Consider the following 17,061-nt stretch of genomic DNA (forward strand, 5'->3'; position numbering starts at 1 on the left):
CTGCTGCCTGTTCTCACCTGTGTCTGTTCCCCCCGCAGGGCAGACCAGGCCACGCCGGCTTCCCGGTGAGTTGGGGGGACACCAGGGCCAGCAGTGGGGCAGCCCCCGGGGGCCAGCTGGGGCTGGGGGCAAGCATCCAGAGGAACGGTCGGGAAAGCATCCACCCAACTCGCCCCTCGGGGAATAGGGCAGATGAATGAAAATAGGCCGTGCCAGAGGGAAACTGTCAGCGAGCAGAGAAGCTGAGAGCCAAAATTCTTGCGAGCTTGAGGGCACTGTGAGGAACTGATGGCTGCCAGCCTGCTGGCACGAGCCTGGCCAGCCCTCCTTGCCAGGGAGAGACGCTCCAGGCATTTGTTCCAAACCTCTGGTTATCAATCCTGCCACGCTTTTTGGTGTGGCGGTCCCAGAGCCAAGCCGAGCCCCACCGTGCGCCCCGGGCTGAGCTCCAGCGTTAGGGGGGAGGCAGGCGTGGAGGTGGCGGGGCAGAAACAGCCGTCGCTGGGTCGGGTCTGCTTCTGGTGGCTGATGCCCCGTGCTTCTCCATGCAGGGCCCGGTGGGACCAAAAGGGGACCAGGGCTCGCCTGGCTTGCAGGGCTCCCCAGGGCTGAAGGTAATGGTTTGCATTCCCCCACCCCTCTTGAGCCCTGGCATTGGTGCCAGTTCACCTGTCTCCCCTTGTGCCTCCGGCTTTCTTGCAGGGAGAGAAGGGAGAGCCCGGCGTCATCATTAGCCCAGACGGGACCATCGTTGCCGCTAATGTGAAAGGAGAGAAGGTGGGTGTGCTGCTGAGGGGCCGGGCGCATCCTGTGCCACAGCGCAGTGCCGGGTGCTCCTGGTGCAATAATTCCCCGTCTGCTGTCCACAGGGGGAGCCAGGGCTGCAGGGACCGATGGGCCCGTCTGTAAGTCAGCACCACCGTCCTCCTCGTGTCCCGTGGGAGGGAAGGGGCTCCTCCCGCAGCTCTGAACGCTCCCATCTTCTCTCTCTCCAGGGCCCCCACGGACGAGCAGGGCTGAAGGGAGAAATTGGCTTTCCGGGCAGACCCGTAAGACCCGCTCCTGGTTTGTTTGTCTCTGCCTCTGGGCCACCACCTCCTCTACCTCGGTCACCCCCAAAACACCCCCAGCCCGCTCCCCGGCATGTCTGCAGGGGGTGGTGGGCTCAGAAGGAAGCACCTCGAGGGCAGGGGCACCAGTGACCCCAGGACAGGGACAGGGTCAAGGCTGATGTTTCGCTGCTCGTCCGCAGGGGCGTCCCGGCATGAATGGGCTGAAGGGCGAGAAGGGCGACCCGGCAGACATCGGCGGCATGCTGGGCCTGCGGGTGAGCGCGGCTGGCCTGGCACAGGGGGTGTGGTGGGGGGAGAGGGGACCGAGAGGCTGGCTGGGGGCCTGTGTCCCTCCAGCAATGGGCACACGCATGCCTGAGCCGCTGTCCCTGCCCCTGCTGGGCTGCTGGGTGCCCCAGGGCACAGCCACAGCCCTGTGCGGGGACCTGTCGCACTGCCTGCTTTGCAGGACCCTGATGTGTCTTCTTTCCTCCCCCAGGGTCCCCCTGGTCCCCCAGGTCCCCCCGGCCCTCCTGGGCCTCCTGGCAGCATAGTCTATGGCAGCAACAATGTGAGTAGTGCCACTGTAACCTCACGGCGGGGACCGGCTCACCGTGCTGTGGGCTCGGTGCTCGCCACCTCCATCCCGTTGTCACATGGAGGGGACATGCTGGCAGGGAGGTGGCTGTCCCTGAAGCTGCTTTCTCTGCATCCCCACAGGCTTTCAGTGATGCCAGCCGTCCTGCACTGCCGGCCTTCCCGGGTAAGGGGGTGTCTGCACCCCAGCACCTCCCAGCGGCCCGGGGACCCCACCAAAGGGTCCCTCTGTCAGGGCAGTGGCCTTGACGCTGCGCCTCTGAGACGGCATCGCCCTTGTGCTCTTGGCAGGTTTCCACCAGTTCCCAGGGCAAAAGGGAGAGAAAGGAGACATGGGTGCCCCAGGGCCCCCAGGTGAGTGACACATCCCCCCGGGCAGAGGCGGGCGGCAGGCGGCTCGTGCCCTTACCGCCGCTGTTCTCTGTCTCCCCAGGCCAGTTCCCCTACGACCTGAGCCGCTTCAGCGCCAGCCTGCGGGTAAGGCCTTCTCCCCGTGCCCGCTGCAGGGGTCCCCAGCCATTCGGGGCTGTGGGGTGCTCCCCGGCCACTCGTCCTAAGGACATGCTGTCCCACAGGGTGACAAGGGGGAGGCAGGTCCCAAGGGTGAGAAGGGCGAGCCGGGCAGCACCGCACTGTATGGCCCCAGTGTCATGGGGCCACCAGGGCCCCAGGGCTACCCGGGTCTGCCGGTGAGTACCCCACATCCTGCCAGTGAGTGCCCTACACCATGCTGGTGAGTGCCCCATGGCACAGGGAGCAGCGAGGCTCTGGGTACTGCGCTGTGGGGGCGGCACCCCCGGCTGCTTTGCTTCAGGGATGCTCTCTCGCACCACCTAGGGTCCCAAGGGGGACAGCATCGTTGGGCCACCGGGGCCTCCAGGACCGCAGGGACCCCCCGGCATCGGATACGAGGGGCGGCAGGGCCCTCCTGGCCCTCCCGGCCCCCCCGGGCCACCCTCCTTCCCAGGCCCCCACAGACCAGGTGAGTGCCTTCCCCGCGCCCCTGCCCACGGCCCACGTTGGGGCAGCCCATCCCCATCTCACCTCTCTTCCCCCCAGCTATCAGCATCCCTGGCCCCCCCGGACCGCCGGGGCCCCCCGGACCCCCGGGCACCAGCGGGACGTCCCTGGGGGTGAGTGGGGGCTCTGGTTGGGGCGGGTGGCACCACGCAGGGGCTGGCCATCCGAGCCATCTGAGCGCCCGGCGCGCTGTGCCCGCAGCTGCGCGCCCTGCCCACGTACCAGGCCATGCTGAGCGCTGCGCATGAGCTGCCCGAGGGGGGGCTCGTCTTCCTGGCTGACCGGCAGGAGCTCTATGTCCGCCTGCGCGGGGGCTTCCGCAGGGTCCTGGTGAGTCGGGGGACGGGTGGCACCGTGTTCGGGGGGATGCTTGGGCGCTTGCGTGGCGGCTGTGCGCTCATGTGCCGTGTCCTTGCAGCTGGAGGAGCATACCCTGGTCCCCAGCTCGGCACTGGTGAGTCCCCCATCCCTGTCCCCGCCACATCCCCCGTGCTGGGGTCTGGGGGCAGCACAGCCCCTGAGCGCTCCCTCCCTTCCTCCCTCCATCCCACCCCAGGACAATGAGGTGTACGACAAGCCGCCCAGCGTCCACTACGGGGGGTCCCAGCACCCCCTCCAGCCCCGCGGGCCCCTGCACCCCCTGCGCAACCACAGCCCCCCGCCCACCGCCCGGTCGTGGCGCGGGGACGAAGTGTTGGCCAACCAGCACCGCCTGCCCCAGCCGCCCCTGCTGCAGCAGCACGAGCTCCTCAACAGCTACTACGTCCAGCGCCGGCCGGATCCGGCCCCTGTGGCCGCCCACGTGCACCAGGATTTCCAGCCTGCTGTGAGTGCTGCCGGTCCCACGCCCCGGGCTGGGAGGTGATGGGACTGGACGTGGTGTCCCTCATGCCTGCTTGTCCCCTTTGCAGCTGCACCTGGTGGCCCTGAACACGCCGCTGAGCGGCGGCATGCGTGGCATCCGGGGCGCTGACTTCCAGTGCTTCCAGCAAGCCCGGCAGGTCGGGCTGGCCGGCACCTTCCGCGCCTTCCTCTCCTCCCGCCTGCAGGACCTGTACAGCATCGTGCGCAGGGCTGACCGTGCCACCGTGCCCATCGTTAATCTCCGGGTACAGCCCCGACCCCTTGCCGAAGCCCCTCGCCACATCCCCTGTGCCATGTCCGTCCTACGTGGCACCACAGAGCATCCCGTCATGGGGCTGCTGGGAGCCAGGGCTTGGGGCTGCGGAGGTCCCGGGATGGGTTGACCCCCATTTCTGCCCCCCAGGACGAGGTGCTCTTCAGTAACTGGGAGGCTCTCTTCACCGGCAGCGAGGCCCCGCTGCGGGCTGATGCCCGCATCCTCTCCTTCGATGGCCGGGACGTCCTGCGGGATTCGGCATGGTGAGTGCAGGGATGGGGCTCCTGACAGGGCGCGGGATGTGGCCATGACCTGCTGCAGGCAGGCAGGCAGGGAGGCAGAGGGGACGGGTTCAGAGCAGGCACCGGGTACCACATGCTGCATCCCAGTGCGGCCATCCCTGGGCACCGGGCACCCCGTGCCACATCCCACTGCGTCCATCTCCACGGGGACCGGCTGGGGTCCCGGCTCTGAGGCTCGGGACCAGCTCCTGCTGCGGCAGCCTCACCCCCCCTCTGCCTTCCAGGCCGCAGAAGAGCGTCTGGCATGGCTCAGACGCCAAGGGCCGGCGCCTGCCCGAGAGCTACTGCGAGGCATGGCGGACGGAGGAGCGCAGCACCAGCGGGCAGGCCTCCTCACTGAGCTCGGGCAAGCTCCTGGAGCAGGCGGCCAGCAGCTGCCAGCATGCCTTCATCGTCCTCTGCATCGAGAACAGCTTCATGACCGCTGCCAAAAAATGACCCCGCTCACCGAGCGCTGCACGCCTCCCCGGGGAGGGTCTGCTCCCCGCCACGCTCCTGCCTTTGCCCCACTGGGTTTCTTCTCCCCCCAGACCTAAAGCCAAAGAGTATCGCCATCGCTGCTGCCCCGGCCCGGCAGGCGCTCGCCTCCACCCCGCTGATCAGGGCAGCTGTGGGCTGGCTGCCTTCCTCCTCTTCCTCCTCTCGTACACCACTTCTCTTCTAACCCCTTGTGTTTAACCACTGCAGCTGTATCCTTGTGTCAACCGCCCACTGCTCCTCCCTGCTCAGATGCTCTTTTCAGGGAGGCTGGGTGGGGAGGATACACTGTAGGGAGGTTTCGGAGATGCCATGCTGTGTGCCTTGCTGGGAAGCCTGGGGCGGGGGCCCAGCCCCACACCGTCCTCACCAAGGAGCTGCATTGCCGGAGCTGTGGCATCTCCTGCCAGCCCAGGGAGGACCCCAGACGTCCCCTCCCCAGGCGAGGGGCTGTCCCCTGGCAGTGGTGCAGCTCCCCAGCGGCTCTTCTTCTGCAGTCTCCGTCCTCCCCTGGTAAGGACCTTCCCAGGCAGCCCTGCACCTCATCATCCTCACCTCTATCGCCCATTCCTCACCGGGCACGAGGTGAACCCTGGGGGTCTGGTCCCCAGTATCTACCCCAAAGCTCCCCTCCGGGCCCCCTCCCTTACTGCCACCCCTGCACAGGGCCAGGGTCCCATCCCCTCCGTGCACCCTTGGGACCCCTGGCTGTGCCCGTACCCCTGCCCCGTGTGCCTCCGGCTTTCGGCACAGGTCAGCAGGGACCGGGGGGGTGCACGGGGCAATGGGGCAGCCCCCCAGCTGGGGCAGGAGCGGGGCAGCCCGGCGTGCCCTTGGCATGTGTTTACATGCGTTTGCGTGTGTGTGCGTGTTGACCACATGTGGTACCGAGGCCAAACACCGCGAGCACCCGCCAGGCCACCGGTGTTGCACCCGGGGTGGCTGAGGCGGAGCAAAGCCAGTTTGCATTGGTGTGGGCAAATCCAAGGTGCTAAAAAAAAAAAAAAAAGAAAGAAAGAAAGGAAAAAAAAGATAAATCTGTAACTAGCTTTATATTATTGTATGGAAATTATTACCATAAAAGCTGTGCGAGTCACACGGCCTCTATTTCTTACAGTCTACTGTATTTTGTGTAATTAATGCAATTTAAAGCCTGTGGATCTTTATATTTTTGTCCGTTGTGTCCCATAAACCATTTTCTAAAGGCACTGAATAAAGAAACGTTATCCTCTTGTAGCCTGGCTCCACACAGCTCTGCAGGACGATGGGGAGCCAGTGGCCGGGACCCCCTGGGCCCCCACCGCTCCCCTCGCGTGGTACCTGGTGGTGCTGCCCTGGGCACCCTGCCTCTGCTCCGGTCGTGTTTGAGGCCGTGTCAGCCTCAAAAAGGGGTGGGAAGAACAAGCCTCGGGGCTGGTTGCTGGCTCTGTGCCACGCCAGCATCCTCCTCTGCACCCAGTTCGGGGCAGGAGCACAGCCCCCGGCCCCACGGAGTAGCTGGGGCAGAAGGTGGGTCCCTGCATCCTCAGGACCACCAGCGTGGTGGGAGGCAAAGCACACGCTGGTGGTGGTGACACTCATTTACCGAGCCACGACCCGCCACCAGGGCCAGGCGCCATGCCAAGGGAGCCCGTCCATCCATCTCTCCGTCCGTCCTGCCCGGCTGGGTGCTGACACTCAGGCTTCCGTGGCGTCTGCCTCTGGGCTCTTCTCCTGCACCGGAGCTGTGGCGGGGACTGGCTCCGGTGGCTGCGCGTGGCGGCTGTGCTGGATGCCCACACCGATGGCCACTATCAGGTAGGCTGCTGCCAGCAGCGTGAAGTAGCCGAAGTACACGTAGAACTGCAAGAGAGTGGTGCCTGCAGCGAGCCCCGCGCCTCCTGCGCCCCTCCTCCCGTGCCATGGGACCCCTGCCCTCCTCGGTGCCCTACCTGGGGATGCACGGAGAGGCCCAAGCCCCTCTTGTCGGCCACGATGATGGTGATGATGGTCTTCAGCACAGTGCCAAAGAAGGTGTTGACCCCAAAGACGAGCGCGCAGAGCTCTTTGGAAAGGGAGGTAGCAATCTGGAAACTGGGAGATGGGGAGGGCGGTGAGCGCTGGCCCAGCCACCAGTGGGGGATGGCAGCAAGAGCCGGCCCCCCACGCACCCCAAAACCCTCCCAGGAGGGGTCGGGGTACCACGCACATGGCGATGGGCACCAGGAACTGGTAGGAGCCACGGAAGAGGACGTAGGCAGCGTAGCACAGCCAGATGTTGCTGGTGGTGTTCATGAGCATCAGCAGCCCCGCCTGGACGGCCGTCACCAACCCGATCACCAGCGCCGACCACAGCGCCCAGCGGATCTTCACGTGGCCGGCCACAAAGGAGGCGATGGCCCCTGGGGGGTGGGGGACACGCACAGGGGACACCATGAACTCCCACCCCCACAGGATGCTGCTCCTGCGTCATGCCCTCAAGCCTACCGCTGCCACCTCCCTGATACGGCACTGCGTAAAGCAGTGTTAAGACCGCCTTCCCCAGGGCATGCAGCAGGATGGAGGTGCTCCCACCCCACGTCCCCCCCGGCCCCAGTATCCCCAAGAGGACAGCGTACCCAGCAGCGTGGAGGCGGCGTCCACCCCGCCGTTGTACACCCGGCGGTTGTCCCTGGCCGGGTAGATCTCGTTCCAGAGGATCTGCACGTAGTACATCACCAGGTAGTAGCCGGCCGAGTTGAAGACCCACCAGCAGGACCAGAGCTGGAGCTGGGACTGCCTGGCCAGGGCGCACACCTCCCGCAGCATGCGGCACAGCACCATCTCCTGCCAGCCCCCCGCCGCCCTGCCGCCGTCCCCCCCGGCCATCTTGTCCAGCTCGGTGGGCGCAGCCCCGTCGCAGGCCGCCTCGGGCCGGTTGAAGAAGAGGCTGCGCTTGGGCCGCTCCAGGAAGAGGGTGAGGAGGAGGCCGAAGGTGACGAAGCCCAGGGAGACATAGTTGAGGGTGAGGAAGGGGACGCCGCCCAGCGTGACGCAGAGCTGCCCCAGCACTGAGCTGGTGAAGACGCCCAGGAGGACGGCGGAGCGGGAGTAGCTGGCCATGCGCTGGTAGCGGGACGGGGCGACGAGGGAGAAGATGTAGGAGGAGTAGGCAATGCGGGCGGCCATGGTGACGCCGTAGAAGAACTCCATCAGCTGCATGGCCAGGACGGAGGTGCCCAGCACCAGCAGCAGCCAGATGGAGATGTGGCTCAGGCTCTGCAGCACCAGCACCGGCTTGTAGCGCAGGTAGTCTGTCAGCAGGAAGATGGGCACCAGCACCGCCATGTAGGAGTAGCTCAGCACCGGCGTGATCACGTTGGTCACCTGCGGAGCGCGGAGGGAGGCTGAGTGCGGGGCGCAGCGCCACCGGGCAGGAGACGTGGCCCCGGTGGGTGCCACCAGCCCAGAGGAGGAGTGTGGGGCTGGGACCCCTCCTCGGGAGGAATTTGGCCCCTGTGCACTCGGCCAGGGGCCGGGCTGAGCCCCGGTCCCCTGCTGCGCCAGGAACATGGCGTTCCCACGGCGGCTGGGAGTGGGGCCAGCACTGCTTGGCAGGGGGGATCCTCGCCTAACCCCCTCGCTGCCAGAGGCCCCGGCGCTGCCCCCTCCCTGGCCATGCATCTTGGGGTCCCCCCCACCCCCTGCTGGCACGGTGGGGGGGACACCCAGCCCAGCAGTGCCCCGGCTCCTGCCCTGCCAAGCTCCTTGCACCCCAAAAAGCACTCTCCAGGCGTGCAGGGGGGAGAGCAGCCACCCAACCCTGTACCACTGGGCATTCAGCCACCCTGCTCTCCACCAGCACTGCTCGATCACGGGGCTGAGAGCTGCCGTGGGATGTCCTCGGCACCCCAGTCAGGTGGGGGGATGCTCTGGCTGGCCCCTGGGTGCCCATGGCCAAAACGGGGTGCGCTGGGGGGAGAAGCACAACTCACCTCCTCCCGTGTGAAGTTCTTGTTGGGCCCCAGCAGGTAGGGGGTGATGAAGCTCTCCCCGGGCCGGATCTGCGTCATGAACCCGTAGAAGCACAGGTAGAAGACCTGCAGCTTCCAGCGCTGGTCCGGCGCCATCTCCGAGGGCAGCTTCTTGCCGTCATCCTGCTTGGGCATGGCGGTGGCGGCCCGGGCAGCGCTGCGGTGGGACGGCAGCTCTCGCCCCGACACTGTCATCTACGTGGGCACTGCCGCGCCAGGCTGCTCCTCTCCGGCCGCAGGCACTCCTCGGCACATCGAAGGACACGCTGCTGCAGCTTCTGGGGAGAGAGCAGCATTTGGCACAGGATCAAACTCCTCCGTAATAGTAACGCAAATAAATACCACTACCTTCTCGCCCCGGGAGATGTTCTTGCAACATCAGGAGCCCGCAGAGATCAAAAAAAAACCTTTATTTTTGCAGAAGGAGGCCCTCCGGTTCGGGCGGTGTTTTCAAAGCACACATAAAGATCTGACGGATGCATGCGTCGTGCTGCTCTGCAGTGGGGCTGCCCATCCTCCCGCACCCACGCCACCTCCCTTCTCTCCTGTTTTAAAGCCAGGGGGGGTTTTCCCCCTCCCCAGAGCAAAGCTCCCCTTTGGGCCGAGCTGCTCAGCACATTTTCCCAGGGGCTGGGGAGGGCAAGACAGCCAAGCACCAGGCTCAGAGGCACAGAATGGGCAGTGCCAGCCCCAGCCGAGCACAAAATAACTGAGTTAACATGTGCCCAGCACGGGGCTGCCCGTGCTGTACGTTAGCTGAGGCTTTCGTGGCACCAGAGGCAGGCGGCTTCCCCTGCCGCACGCGGTGCCTGCAGGCATGCCAGGGTGCGATGCTCAGGCCATCCATCGGCAGCGGCCAGGGAGAAGCGAGAAATGCCCTGGGGCTGTCACGAGGTTCACGGTCTGATGGAGGATTAAATGCTCAAATCCCTGAATCTGGCAGTGGGAAAGCAGGAGGCCCGATTAGCAGTCACGGGATGGGGCTGGGGGAGGCAGGGCCCTGGATGAGCGTCCAAGTTTTTGGAAAGCACATCCAGGAGCTGCTTTCCCAGCCAGGCTGTCCCCAACGAGCCCACTCGTTCCATCCCATGCGGCCCCACAGCTCCCCACTCTCCTCCTGTAACATCCCTGACCCCAAAATGCCCTTTCCCTGCCTGCTTTTGTCTTCCTAGACGTGGGATTTTGCTACTTATTCATCTTCACCAAGAACACCCGTGGTTCCCCTTCCTTCCGGCCTTTCAAACCCAAACAAGGGAGGGGATGTGCAAAACCGAAAAAGAAGAGGGGCCCGCAGCTACCCGGGGGGGGGGTGAGGTTCCTTTCCCCTCCTCGCCCCCGCAGCAGACGTCGTGCTCGGCCGGAGCCAGCCCCACACCCTGGTGCCCTCACAGCGCCTCTCCCTCCCTCCCATGCCTCAATGGCAGCACTCGTCGAGCGATAAAAACCCACATGCCACCGTACCAAGATCTACAAACCCGATGACCCGCGAACTGTGGAACAACCGATCGCGGTTGCTCAAACACCCTGGCCCCAAATACCCGCGGGTCCGCAGCCCGTCCCAGCCCGTGCCGCCCTGCACGGCGAGGCCTGGGCTTGCCCTGCTGGAGAGGTCCCGACGTCGGCACCAGGACTCGCCCGTCGGTCGCGTTCCTGTGGGTTTTCAGCGCTGGTGACTCAGCATCGTGCCCAGACCCCACAGCTGTGCAAACAGCCCCTACCTACCTCTTACACAGGCACACGCGGAGCCCGGGGTACGCCGTTAATCTCAAGCAGACGCAGAATTAGGGAAACTAAGCCGGCGGCACGACAAGCCCTCGCTTGCTCCAGCACGCCTGACATTCCTCAAGGGATCAGCGTGTTTCCTGAGGCCCACCCGGCACCCGGAGCCCAGGGAGCGGGGCTGGGGCTCGCAGCGCGGTGCTCCAACACCCACAGCCCTCCAGCGCCCGCGCCACGCCACGCATGGCGGGACGGAGACACGGAGAGCAAGGGGCGAGTGGCAAAACCCCCCGCAGCGCCCGCCCTGCGTCCCCAGCGCCCGGGCAGCCTGGACTCTGCCCCGGCTCGGGCTCGTCACGGCGCTGGGCTGCCGATGTGGCCGGCCACCCCCTCCAGCACCCGCTGCCCACCCCGCGGGGCTGCTTCCCGCAGGGAGCAGGTGCTCGCCGTGCGCCTTGCAGGGGCTGAGCTCCATCCAGGAGGATGCTGGTCCCCTTGCACTGACTGCTCACACCCGTGTCGCCGTCCCCGCGATGGCAGGACGCACGGACACCGCTCCGCGCAGCCCCCAGCCCCGGCTCCATCCCCCCAGCGCCACGCACGAGGGGGCCCCGCGGGATGCTCCCGGCTCGGGGGACCCCCAGCAGCCCCCCGGAGCCCTCCCCCGAGCCAAGCGGCTCTGCCCGCAGGTGCAGGGCCGGCAGGAGTCATCGCCCGGTGACCTTGGCCGGGGGACACGGGGGGCGCGGGGGGCACGGTCCGGGGGGACCTGCGCAAGGGGAGAGGGGAAAGCTCCCCCAAAAGCCCCCGCCGAAGGAACCCCTCTGGGGCGCTCCGTCGGGGCAGGGGGGACTACTTCGGGTAGCGGGGGGGATTTGGGGGGCGCGAGGGAGAGGAGGGCGATGGGGGTGCCCGGCCGTACCTGCGGGGCGGCGGGCATCGGGGCGGCGGGGCCGGCCCGCTGCCGCCGGAGCGGGAGAGGAGGAGGAGTAGGAAGAGGAGGACGAGGATTTGGGGGTCCCTCGGGAAATGTAGTCGCGCCCCATGTGCGCGGCGGCGAGGGGACTACAAGCCCCAGGGTGCAGAGGGCAGGAGGAAGGGGAGGAGGAGACGAGAGGAAGAGGAGGAGGAAGCAGGAGGGCAGGGCTCCCCTGTCCCCTCCCCAGCGACCGCTGTCCGCGGACCGCGGCGTCCACCCGCCGTGGCGTCCGGGCTGGTCATGGCATACCGGTGACCCTATAAACGGGGCTATGTGCAAAGCCCCATCTCTGGCAGCATCACCCGGAGAAAGCCAGAAACGGGCATTTCCCAAACGTTGCCCCCTGCGTTGCCAGCCTGCAGGACAGCTCTGCCTGCGCTGCTGCCCGCACGGTGCCGGGGGCATGGACGTGTCTGCCCCCAGCAGCCCCCAGGGGCATCAATGGGGTGAGACCCGGGTGTCAGCACAGCAGGAACCGAACCATGGCCCTGCACCGGGCCCGGAGGCACGAGCACGCTTAGAGGCGAACGAGGAGGAGGTGGAGACCCCCCCCAGGAGCAGGACCCGGGGCTGGTGCCCCCCCCCTGTGCCCCCTCTCCTGGGACATGACGCAGGAGAGAGCCGGAGAGCATCCTCCCGCCCCCTTCCCTCGCAGTTACTCTGCCAGAAGCAAATGCGACCTGACAGGCCTCGGCTACTCCGCTGAAATATTTATACCCCTGCACCCGCCTGGCAGCACGGAACTGGGGGCCCAGTCTGGGCATTGCTGCAGCCCCCGTGCCCCACAGCACCCAGCCTGGGGGGGGCAGACCCCCTTGCACCCAGGGGCCTCCCATGGAGATGTCCCAGTAACCCCTGCTAAATTTAGTTGCCTAGCTTTTTTCCCCTCCTTTTCTCAGCCAAGCAGACAGAGCCGGGATTAGTTGTTTAGGTGTGGGACGTGCTGGGTGGGTGCATCCCCTGCCAGGCAGCCCCCGTCCCCTGCCCTTCCTGCAGCCAGGGCTCTGGCTTTGCCACGGTGCTGTGTGATGGCTTGAACAGCAGCCCGGGAGAAATTGGGGTTTGCACAGAGGCTTCCCCGGGGAGTTCTTGTTTTACCTCGTCCCTTTGAAAGAGATGAGAGAGGCCTGTTGGGGCCGTTGGTTATCTGTAAGGGCCAGGTCCCTCCCTTGGGTGGCATCCCTGCCCATGGCAGGGTGTTGGAGGTAGCTGACCTTTAAGGTCCCTTCCGACCCGAGCCGTTCTATGGGTCTTCCTGGGATCTGGAGCCCCCGGGTGCGTGCCCCCTGCACCAGCCGGGGACACACCAGCGCCCTGGGGACACTGGTGGGACCCCCTCCAGCACCGCCCGTGCCCCCCACCCACTCAGCCCAGCGGCCGGCTCTCAGCAGCGTCGCCCCACCACCACCAGCTCCCAGGGGAGCGGGGGCACCCCCGGCTCCATCAGCACGGGTCGGCACCCCCCGGGAGCGAAGGGCCGGCGTCCCCCGCTGCCCTGCCGGGCTGCCGGTGGCGGTCCCCGGGAGGCAGGGAGGGGAGGGCCGGGCATGCAGCGGGCAGGCAGAGCGGCAGGACGGGGGGGCTCAGCTCGCCGGGGTGGGCAGGGCCTGCGGGGCCGGGCAGGGCGCACCCAGCTCCCGCTGCCGCCGCGCTCGGAGCCAGCCCAGCCGCGCCCGGCCGCCTCCCCCCGGCCCCTTCCCCAGCCTCCCCCCCGCTCCCCTGCCCCTCTCCTCCCTTCCCGGCCCCTCCTGCCCCTGCCCCTGCCCCCGGCAGCCCCCAGCCCTCCCCGCCTCTCCAGAGTCCGCCCGGCCGTCGCTCCGTCCGTCCGTGCGTCCGTCCGTGCGTCCGTCCGGGGGGCAGGTAGGAATTCCCCCCTTCCCCGGGACTTTGCTCCCCCGGGGGTGCCGGGTCTGGGGGTGGCGGGTCCCCCGTGGGCAAGGTGCGGGGGCAGCCCCCTGCTTTCTGCCGGGACGAGGATGCCCTCCCCGGGCAGCACTGCTCGGCGAAGGTGTCCCCGACCCCCGGCCCTGCTGTGTCCCCGCCGGGGCCGTGCCACCTCCCGCTCGCTCGGAGTTTGCTGGCCCCGGATCCCATGCCGGCACGCTGCTTGGCTCGGCGAGGGCAGCTCCAAACAAGCCCCAAAGCGCTGTCCCCACGCCGCTGCAGGGGGAAGCACGCGTGGGCCCTGCAACGGGTGGTGGCAGGGATGGTGTGCTGCTGCTTTTCGGGTGGGCAACAAAGGCACGTCGAGCCCCCCGCTCTGCATCTCCAAGTGCCCGCCGAGCAAACTCCTCGCCGCACCCACAGCTGGGGCCAATGCTGCCCAGGCCTTGGCGCAGGGGGGAGGAAGAGGGCCTGGACCCCTGTTTTTTGGAGCACACGTCTCCGAGCGCCCTAGGTGGTCGGGCATCCCGCCTCCTCTGTCGGCCGCAGCGCTGCAGAGCGTCCCCACCCCGGTGCGGATGCTGCATGGCCCCCCGGGAATGGCGCAGAGCCCCGCGTCCCGGGGTCACAGCCCTGGGGATGGAGAGCCCTGTGGGAGGTGAGGAAGGCACCCCAAATCCCTGTGAGCTAACCTGCGCTTTCCAGGAGGATTTATTTCCATCTGGGAGGATGTGATGGGGAAACCCCTGCCCGAACTTGTGTTTAAACTGTGGAGGTGCAGCTCTGCCACGCAGTTCCAGGCAGGTGCCAAAACCAGTGCCAGCGCCCTCGGGGTGGGTCAGAAGATGCTCAGCCCTTATGCTCCGGGTGCAGCCAGGACCCCGTCTTGTTTCCCTGGGCTGTGCAGAGGCCCCAGGAGAGCATGGGCTCATTTCGGGGCTGAAGCCCACTCCTGCCCACCCGTGGGTGTGCCAGCCCCCGTGTGCTGCAGCGGGGCACTGCAGGCGCTGCTGCCTGCATGGGGTCCCCAAGCTGGCCTCGGGAGGGGAACACGTAGCGCTTCCCCCTCCCTTTCCAGCCCCTCACAGGCAGGCTCTCACCCCACCGTGGCCCCTCTTTTCTAGCTCCTTCTTATCACAGAAACTCCGAGTGTCCACAAAGGAGCTGGCTTTTCCCTCCAGGAAGACCACATTGCTGTGGGACAGCATTTCCAGGAGGCAGGTCCCCCCGCTTTGGGGAAAGCCCGTCGAGGCTGTGCCCACTGCTGGGGAGCTGTGGCCAGGGGTGATACTTGGAAGTGATAGAATCAAACGTTTTCCTTAGAAAACAACAAAACGAAGCACTGTGAAGTGTCTGCCTTATTTTTGGGGTTGCTTCTGCCTGTTTGTCCAGCACATCCTCGCCCCTAGCCCGAAGCCCCCAGCCAGCCAGACCAGGCTGGGGTTCCCCGCACTGCTCTGCTGGGGTTGGGATGCTCAACGCCTCTCTGTGGCTCTGACCTCTAATTTACCCATCTCTGGCAGTTTCTGGGGGTTTGTCACTGCTCTGCCAGGGCTTCCTGCCACCCATCGCTGAGGCCCTGCGTGCGTCCCCTCCCCAGGAGGGCGGCCTTGTCCCTGGGGTGCGGACAGCCCTCGTGGCGATGACTGAGGGCCCTGGAGCCGGCGTCTCACCAGAAGGGGTTAACCCCGGAGCTTGTCTCGGGTGTCCTGCTGCTGGCTGCTTTGCATCAGGGTGCGGTAAAAGCTTTTACGCCTTGGCTGGCTTTCAAGGGCAGAGGCTGGAGGATGACTCACGCTCCCTTGCCGCCGCCGAGGAGCAGCAAACCTGTTGTGCTGACTTCCCCAAGCCAGCGGCGGGCGGGCGCAAGGTGACGGCTTCCTGAAAATGCAGACGTCTGGAGGGCCCCCGGGGTGCAAGCAGGGGGCTGTCCCCGGGGGGTCGGGGTGCAGCACCCACCCGTCCTGCAGAGAGGCAGCGCTGGGTGCTGCCCAGCATCCCTCCCTTCGGGCTGGCGGGGTTTTCTCACCCGCTACCAGCATCACTTCTGCCTGCTCGGGTCGCAGCCCCCAGACTGGAGGCTGGTGAAGGGGGGATGCTTCCTCCAAGCCTGAACTCCCCTCCCTGTCGTCCGCAGGGCACGAGGCGCCGCAGACCTAACGCCGCCAGATGTGTCTCCGCGCCGCGCCGTGCTGGGGACCGTCCCCGGGGGTAAGCGGGGAGCAGAGACACGGGGGAGGCTGGAGGGGAGGCCAGGGCCAGGCCACTCCGTGCCACGAGGCCGGCAGGCATGCCCCTGCCCTGGTGGGGTGATTTATGGTGAGGTCCCTGCTGCAGCACGGCTGGGTTTCGAGCCCAGGCAGAGACAGCTCAGCCCATCGTGCTCCCAAAACGATCGAGGCGAGGGCTTTGGGAAGTGACCGTGCACGGGCTGAGATCCTAGGCAGGAGGGAAGGACCGGGCTGCTGCCATCTCCCTGAATACTGGAAAAGGGATGAATAAGCTTCAGCCTAGGCGCAGCTGGGCTGCTCGACGGTGCTGGGTTGCCATCTAGTGCTGCCGCTGAGCCCTTCCTGGCTGCGGGACGGAGCAGGGCTGATGCCTGCCTTGGGGATGGTGTCAAACAAAAGGTGGCAGGTCCACGTCGGGGCTGCGCCCTCCACGTCTCTCTGGCTTGTAAGGGACATGTCCCAAACCGAAACTCACCTCCTTTTTGTGCGTTTCGGGAGAACTGCTCTTGCTCAGCTTTGTGCCAGCATCTGTGCTCAGGAATTCATACAAATTTTTGAGCTTTCAGGGTAAAATAATTCCAGCTGGACACAGCTTCAATCAGCATGATGTTATCCTGCTCAGGGCGTGAGCTGGACCAGAGACCTCCGGAGATACAGCCCAAATCACTCCATGATTCTGTCCTTTGTTCAAACACCAAAATAATTCACTGTTTAAAGGCTTTTACATGACAGACAACATAAAGGCAATATTTTGGGGAGCTGTAGAAAGCAGACCCTGGGGTATCCCTGAAAAAAGACCCTTCCCTGGAAAGGTGCCGCTGGCTGCTCCATGGGGCTGTGGTGGCCTTGGCTGCTGCATGCAACGCACCTGGAGGCAGGCAGGCAGCTTGGGGAACTGTAGTGCCAAAAAACAGCAGGCACAATCCTGACATTTATGACATCTGTCAGCTTTGGGGAAGATACTCCTGATGCAGCTGCTCGGCATGCTCTGTGACTCCGGGGGCTGGCTGCCCCTCCAGGGCAGGGCAGTGGGAGGAGGAGGATGCCTCGGGGACGCCCAGCATCAGGAGAGAGATCTTGCAGGACGTGCGGGGCTGTGTTGGGAAGGATGGTGAGTGCATGGCGAGGTGCAGAGAAACAGCCCCAGAATCCCTATCAGCTCTGAGGAGACCACGCACCTGCACCACTGCCTTTCCTCGGGAGAAAAGAGCCAAATCTCCCAGCCGAGCCGTGCTGGAGATGCCGCCTTCTTTCATAGTACCCCTCCCCTGGCACTGCCACCCTCTCCTCCCCTTCCCTGGCTCTATCCCCCTGTGCCCTCCACTCCTACACCTGCAGACAGCTCCGTGACTCAGTTTCCCCATCTGTAAATGTGTTACCCCTCCAGGGGGGGCAGATTTTGGTGGGTGACAGGCAAGTGAGGGACGTGAAGCCTCCCATCTGTGCTGCACGGCTTCGATGGCCATGGTGCCTGTGGGGTGACCTGCAGCTCAGCCTCAGTCCCCATCTCTCCCAGGACATTTTATTGCAGGTGGGCTCTGCGCTGGGGGTCCCCAAATAGCCCTGTGGATGACCCCAAATAGCCCTGTTTAATGGACCTAACCCCCACCCTCCCACAAAAGAAAGGAAGGAGTCTGGATTCCTCTGCACAGTGCAGGGCTCGTCCCAAGGCTGTTTCTGGGCTGGTG

At 65.9% G+C, this 17,061-nt stretch overlaps 2 protein-coding genes across 7 annotated transcripts in view; one reads left to right on the forward strand and one right to left on the reverse strand.

The window, feature by feature from the left end:
- Positions 1–5,561, forward strand: part of COL18A1 (collagen type XVIII alpha 1 chain) — a 33,207-nt gene extending 27,646 nt beyond the window's left edge. For all 3 annotated transcript variants that reach the window (XM_050711666.1, XM_050711665.1, XM_050711664.1), the window contains 19 exons: positions 39–65; positions 552–614; positions 703–777; positions 870–905; positions 996–1,049; positions 1,253–1,327; positions 1,552–1,623; positions 1,773–1,815; positions 1,941–2,003; positions 2,083–2,126; positions 2,225–2,338; positions 2,487–2,631; positions 2,709–2,782; positions 2,871–2,999; positions 3,088–3,123; positions 3,226–3,495; positions 3,581–3,778; positions 3,937–4,052; positions 4,316–5,561. In XM_050711666.1, coding sequence (XP_050567623.1) covers positions 39–65; positions 552–614; positions 703–777; positions 870–905; positions 996–1,049; positions 1,253–1,327; positions 1,552–1,623; positions 1,773–1,815; positions 1,941–2,003; positions 2,083–2,126; positions 2,225–2,338; positions 2,487–2,631; positions 2,709–2,782; positions 2,871–2,999; positions 3,088–3,123; positions 3,226–3,495; positions 3,581–3,778; positions 3,937–4,052; positions 4,316–4,529 — 1,848 coding nt within the window. In that variant the 3' untranslated portion in view covers positions 4,530–5,561. The remainder of the gene's footprint in view (positions 1–38; positions 66–551; positions 615–702; positions 778–869; positions 906–995; positions 1,050–1,252; positions 1,328–1,551; positions 1,624–1,772; positions 1,816–1,940; positions 2,004–2,082; positions 2,127–2,224; positions 2,339–2,486; positions 2,632–2,708; positions 2,783–2,870; positions 3,000–3,087; positions 3,124–3,225; positions 3,496–3,580; positions 3,779–3,936; positions 4,053–4,315) is intronic.
- A 40-nt stretch (positions 5,562–5,601) lies between these two features.
- On the reverse strand, positions 5,602–11,369 carry SLC19A1 (solute carrier family 19 member 1). Of its 4 annotated transcripts, none has more exons than XM_035570244.2 (6): positions 11,202–11,369; positions 8,522–8,838; positions 7,166–7,913; positions 6,757–6,949; positions 6,500–6,641; positions 5,602–6,410 (listed from the first exon to the last, which is right to left on the reverse strand). In XM_035570244.2, the coding sequence occupies exons 2-6, from the start codon at positions 8,753–8,755 to the stop codon at positions 6,246–6,248; spliced, it is 1,482 nt and encodes a 493-aa protein (XP_035426137.1). In that variant the 5' UTR covers positions 8,756–8,838; positions 11,202–11,369; the 3' UTR covers positions 5,602–6,245. The 4 variants fall into 4 exon arrangements, with proteins under 4 accessions (XP_035426137.1, XP_035426146.1, XP_035426155.1 ...); XM_035570253.2 differs by lacking the exon at positions 11,202–11,369 and adding an exon at positions 10,283–10,604; XM_035570262.2 differs by lacking the exon at positions 11,202–11,369 and adding an exon at positions 10,099–10,188.
- Positions 11,370–17,061: the final 5,692 nt, after the last annotated feature.

The sequence above is a fragment of the Cygnus atratus genome, chromosome 6, assembly GCF_013377495.2.
Source record: "Cygnus atratus isolate AKBS03 ecotype Queensland, Australia chromosome 6, CAtr_DNAZoo_HiC_assembly, whole genome shotgun sequence".
NCBI lineage: Eukaryota > Metazoa > Chordata > Aves > Anseriformes > Anatidae > Cygnus > Cygnus atratus.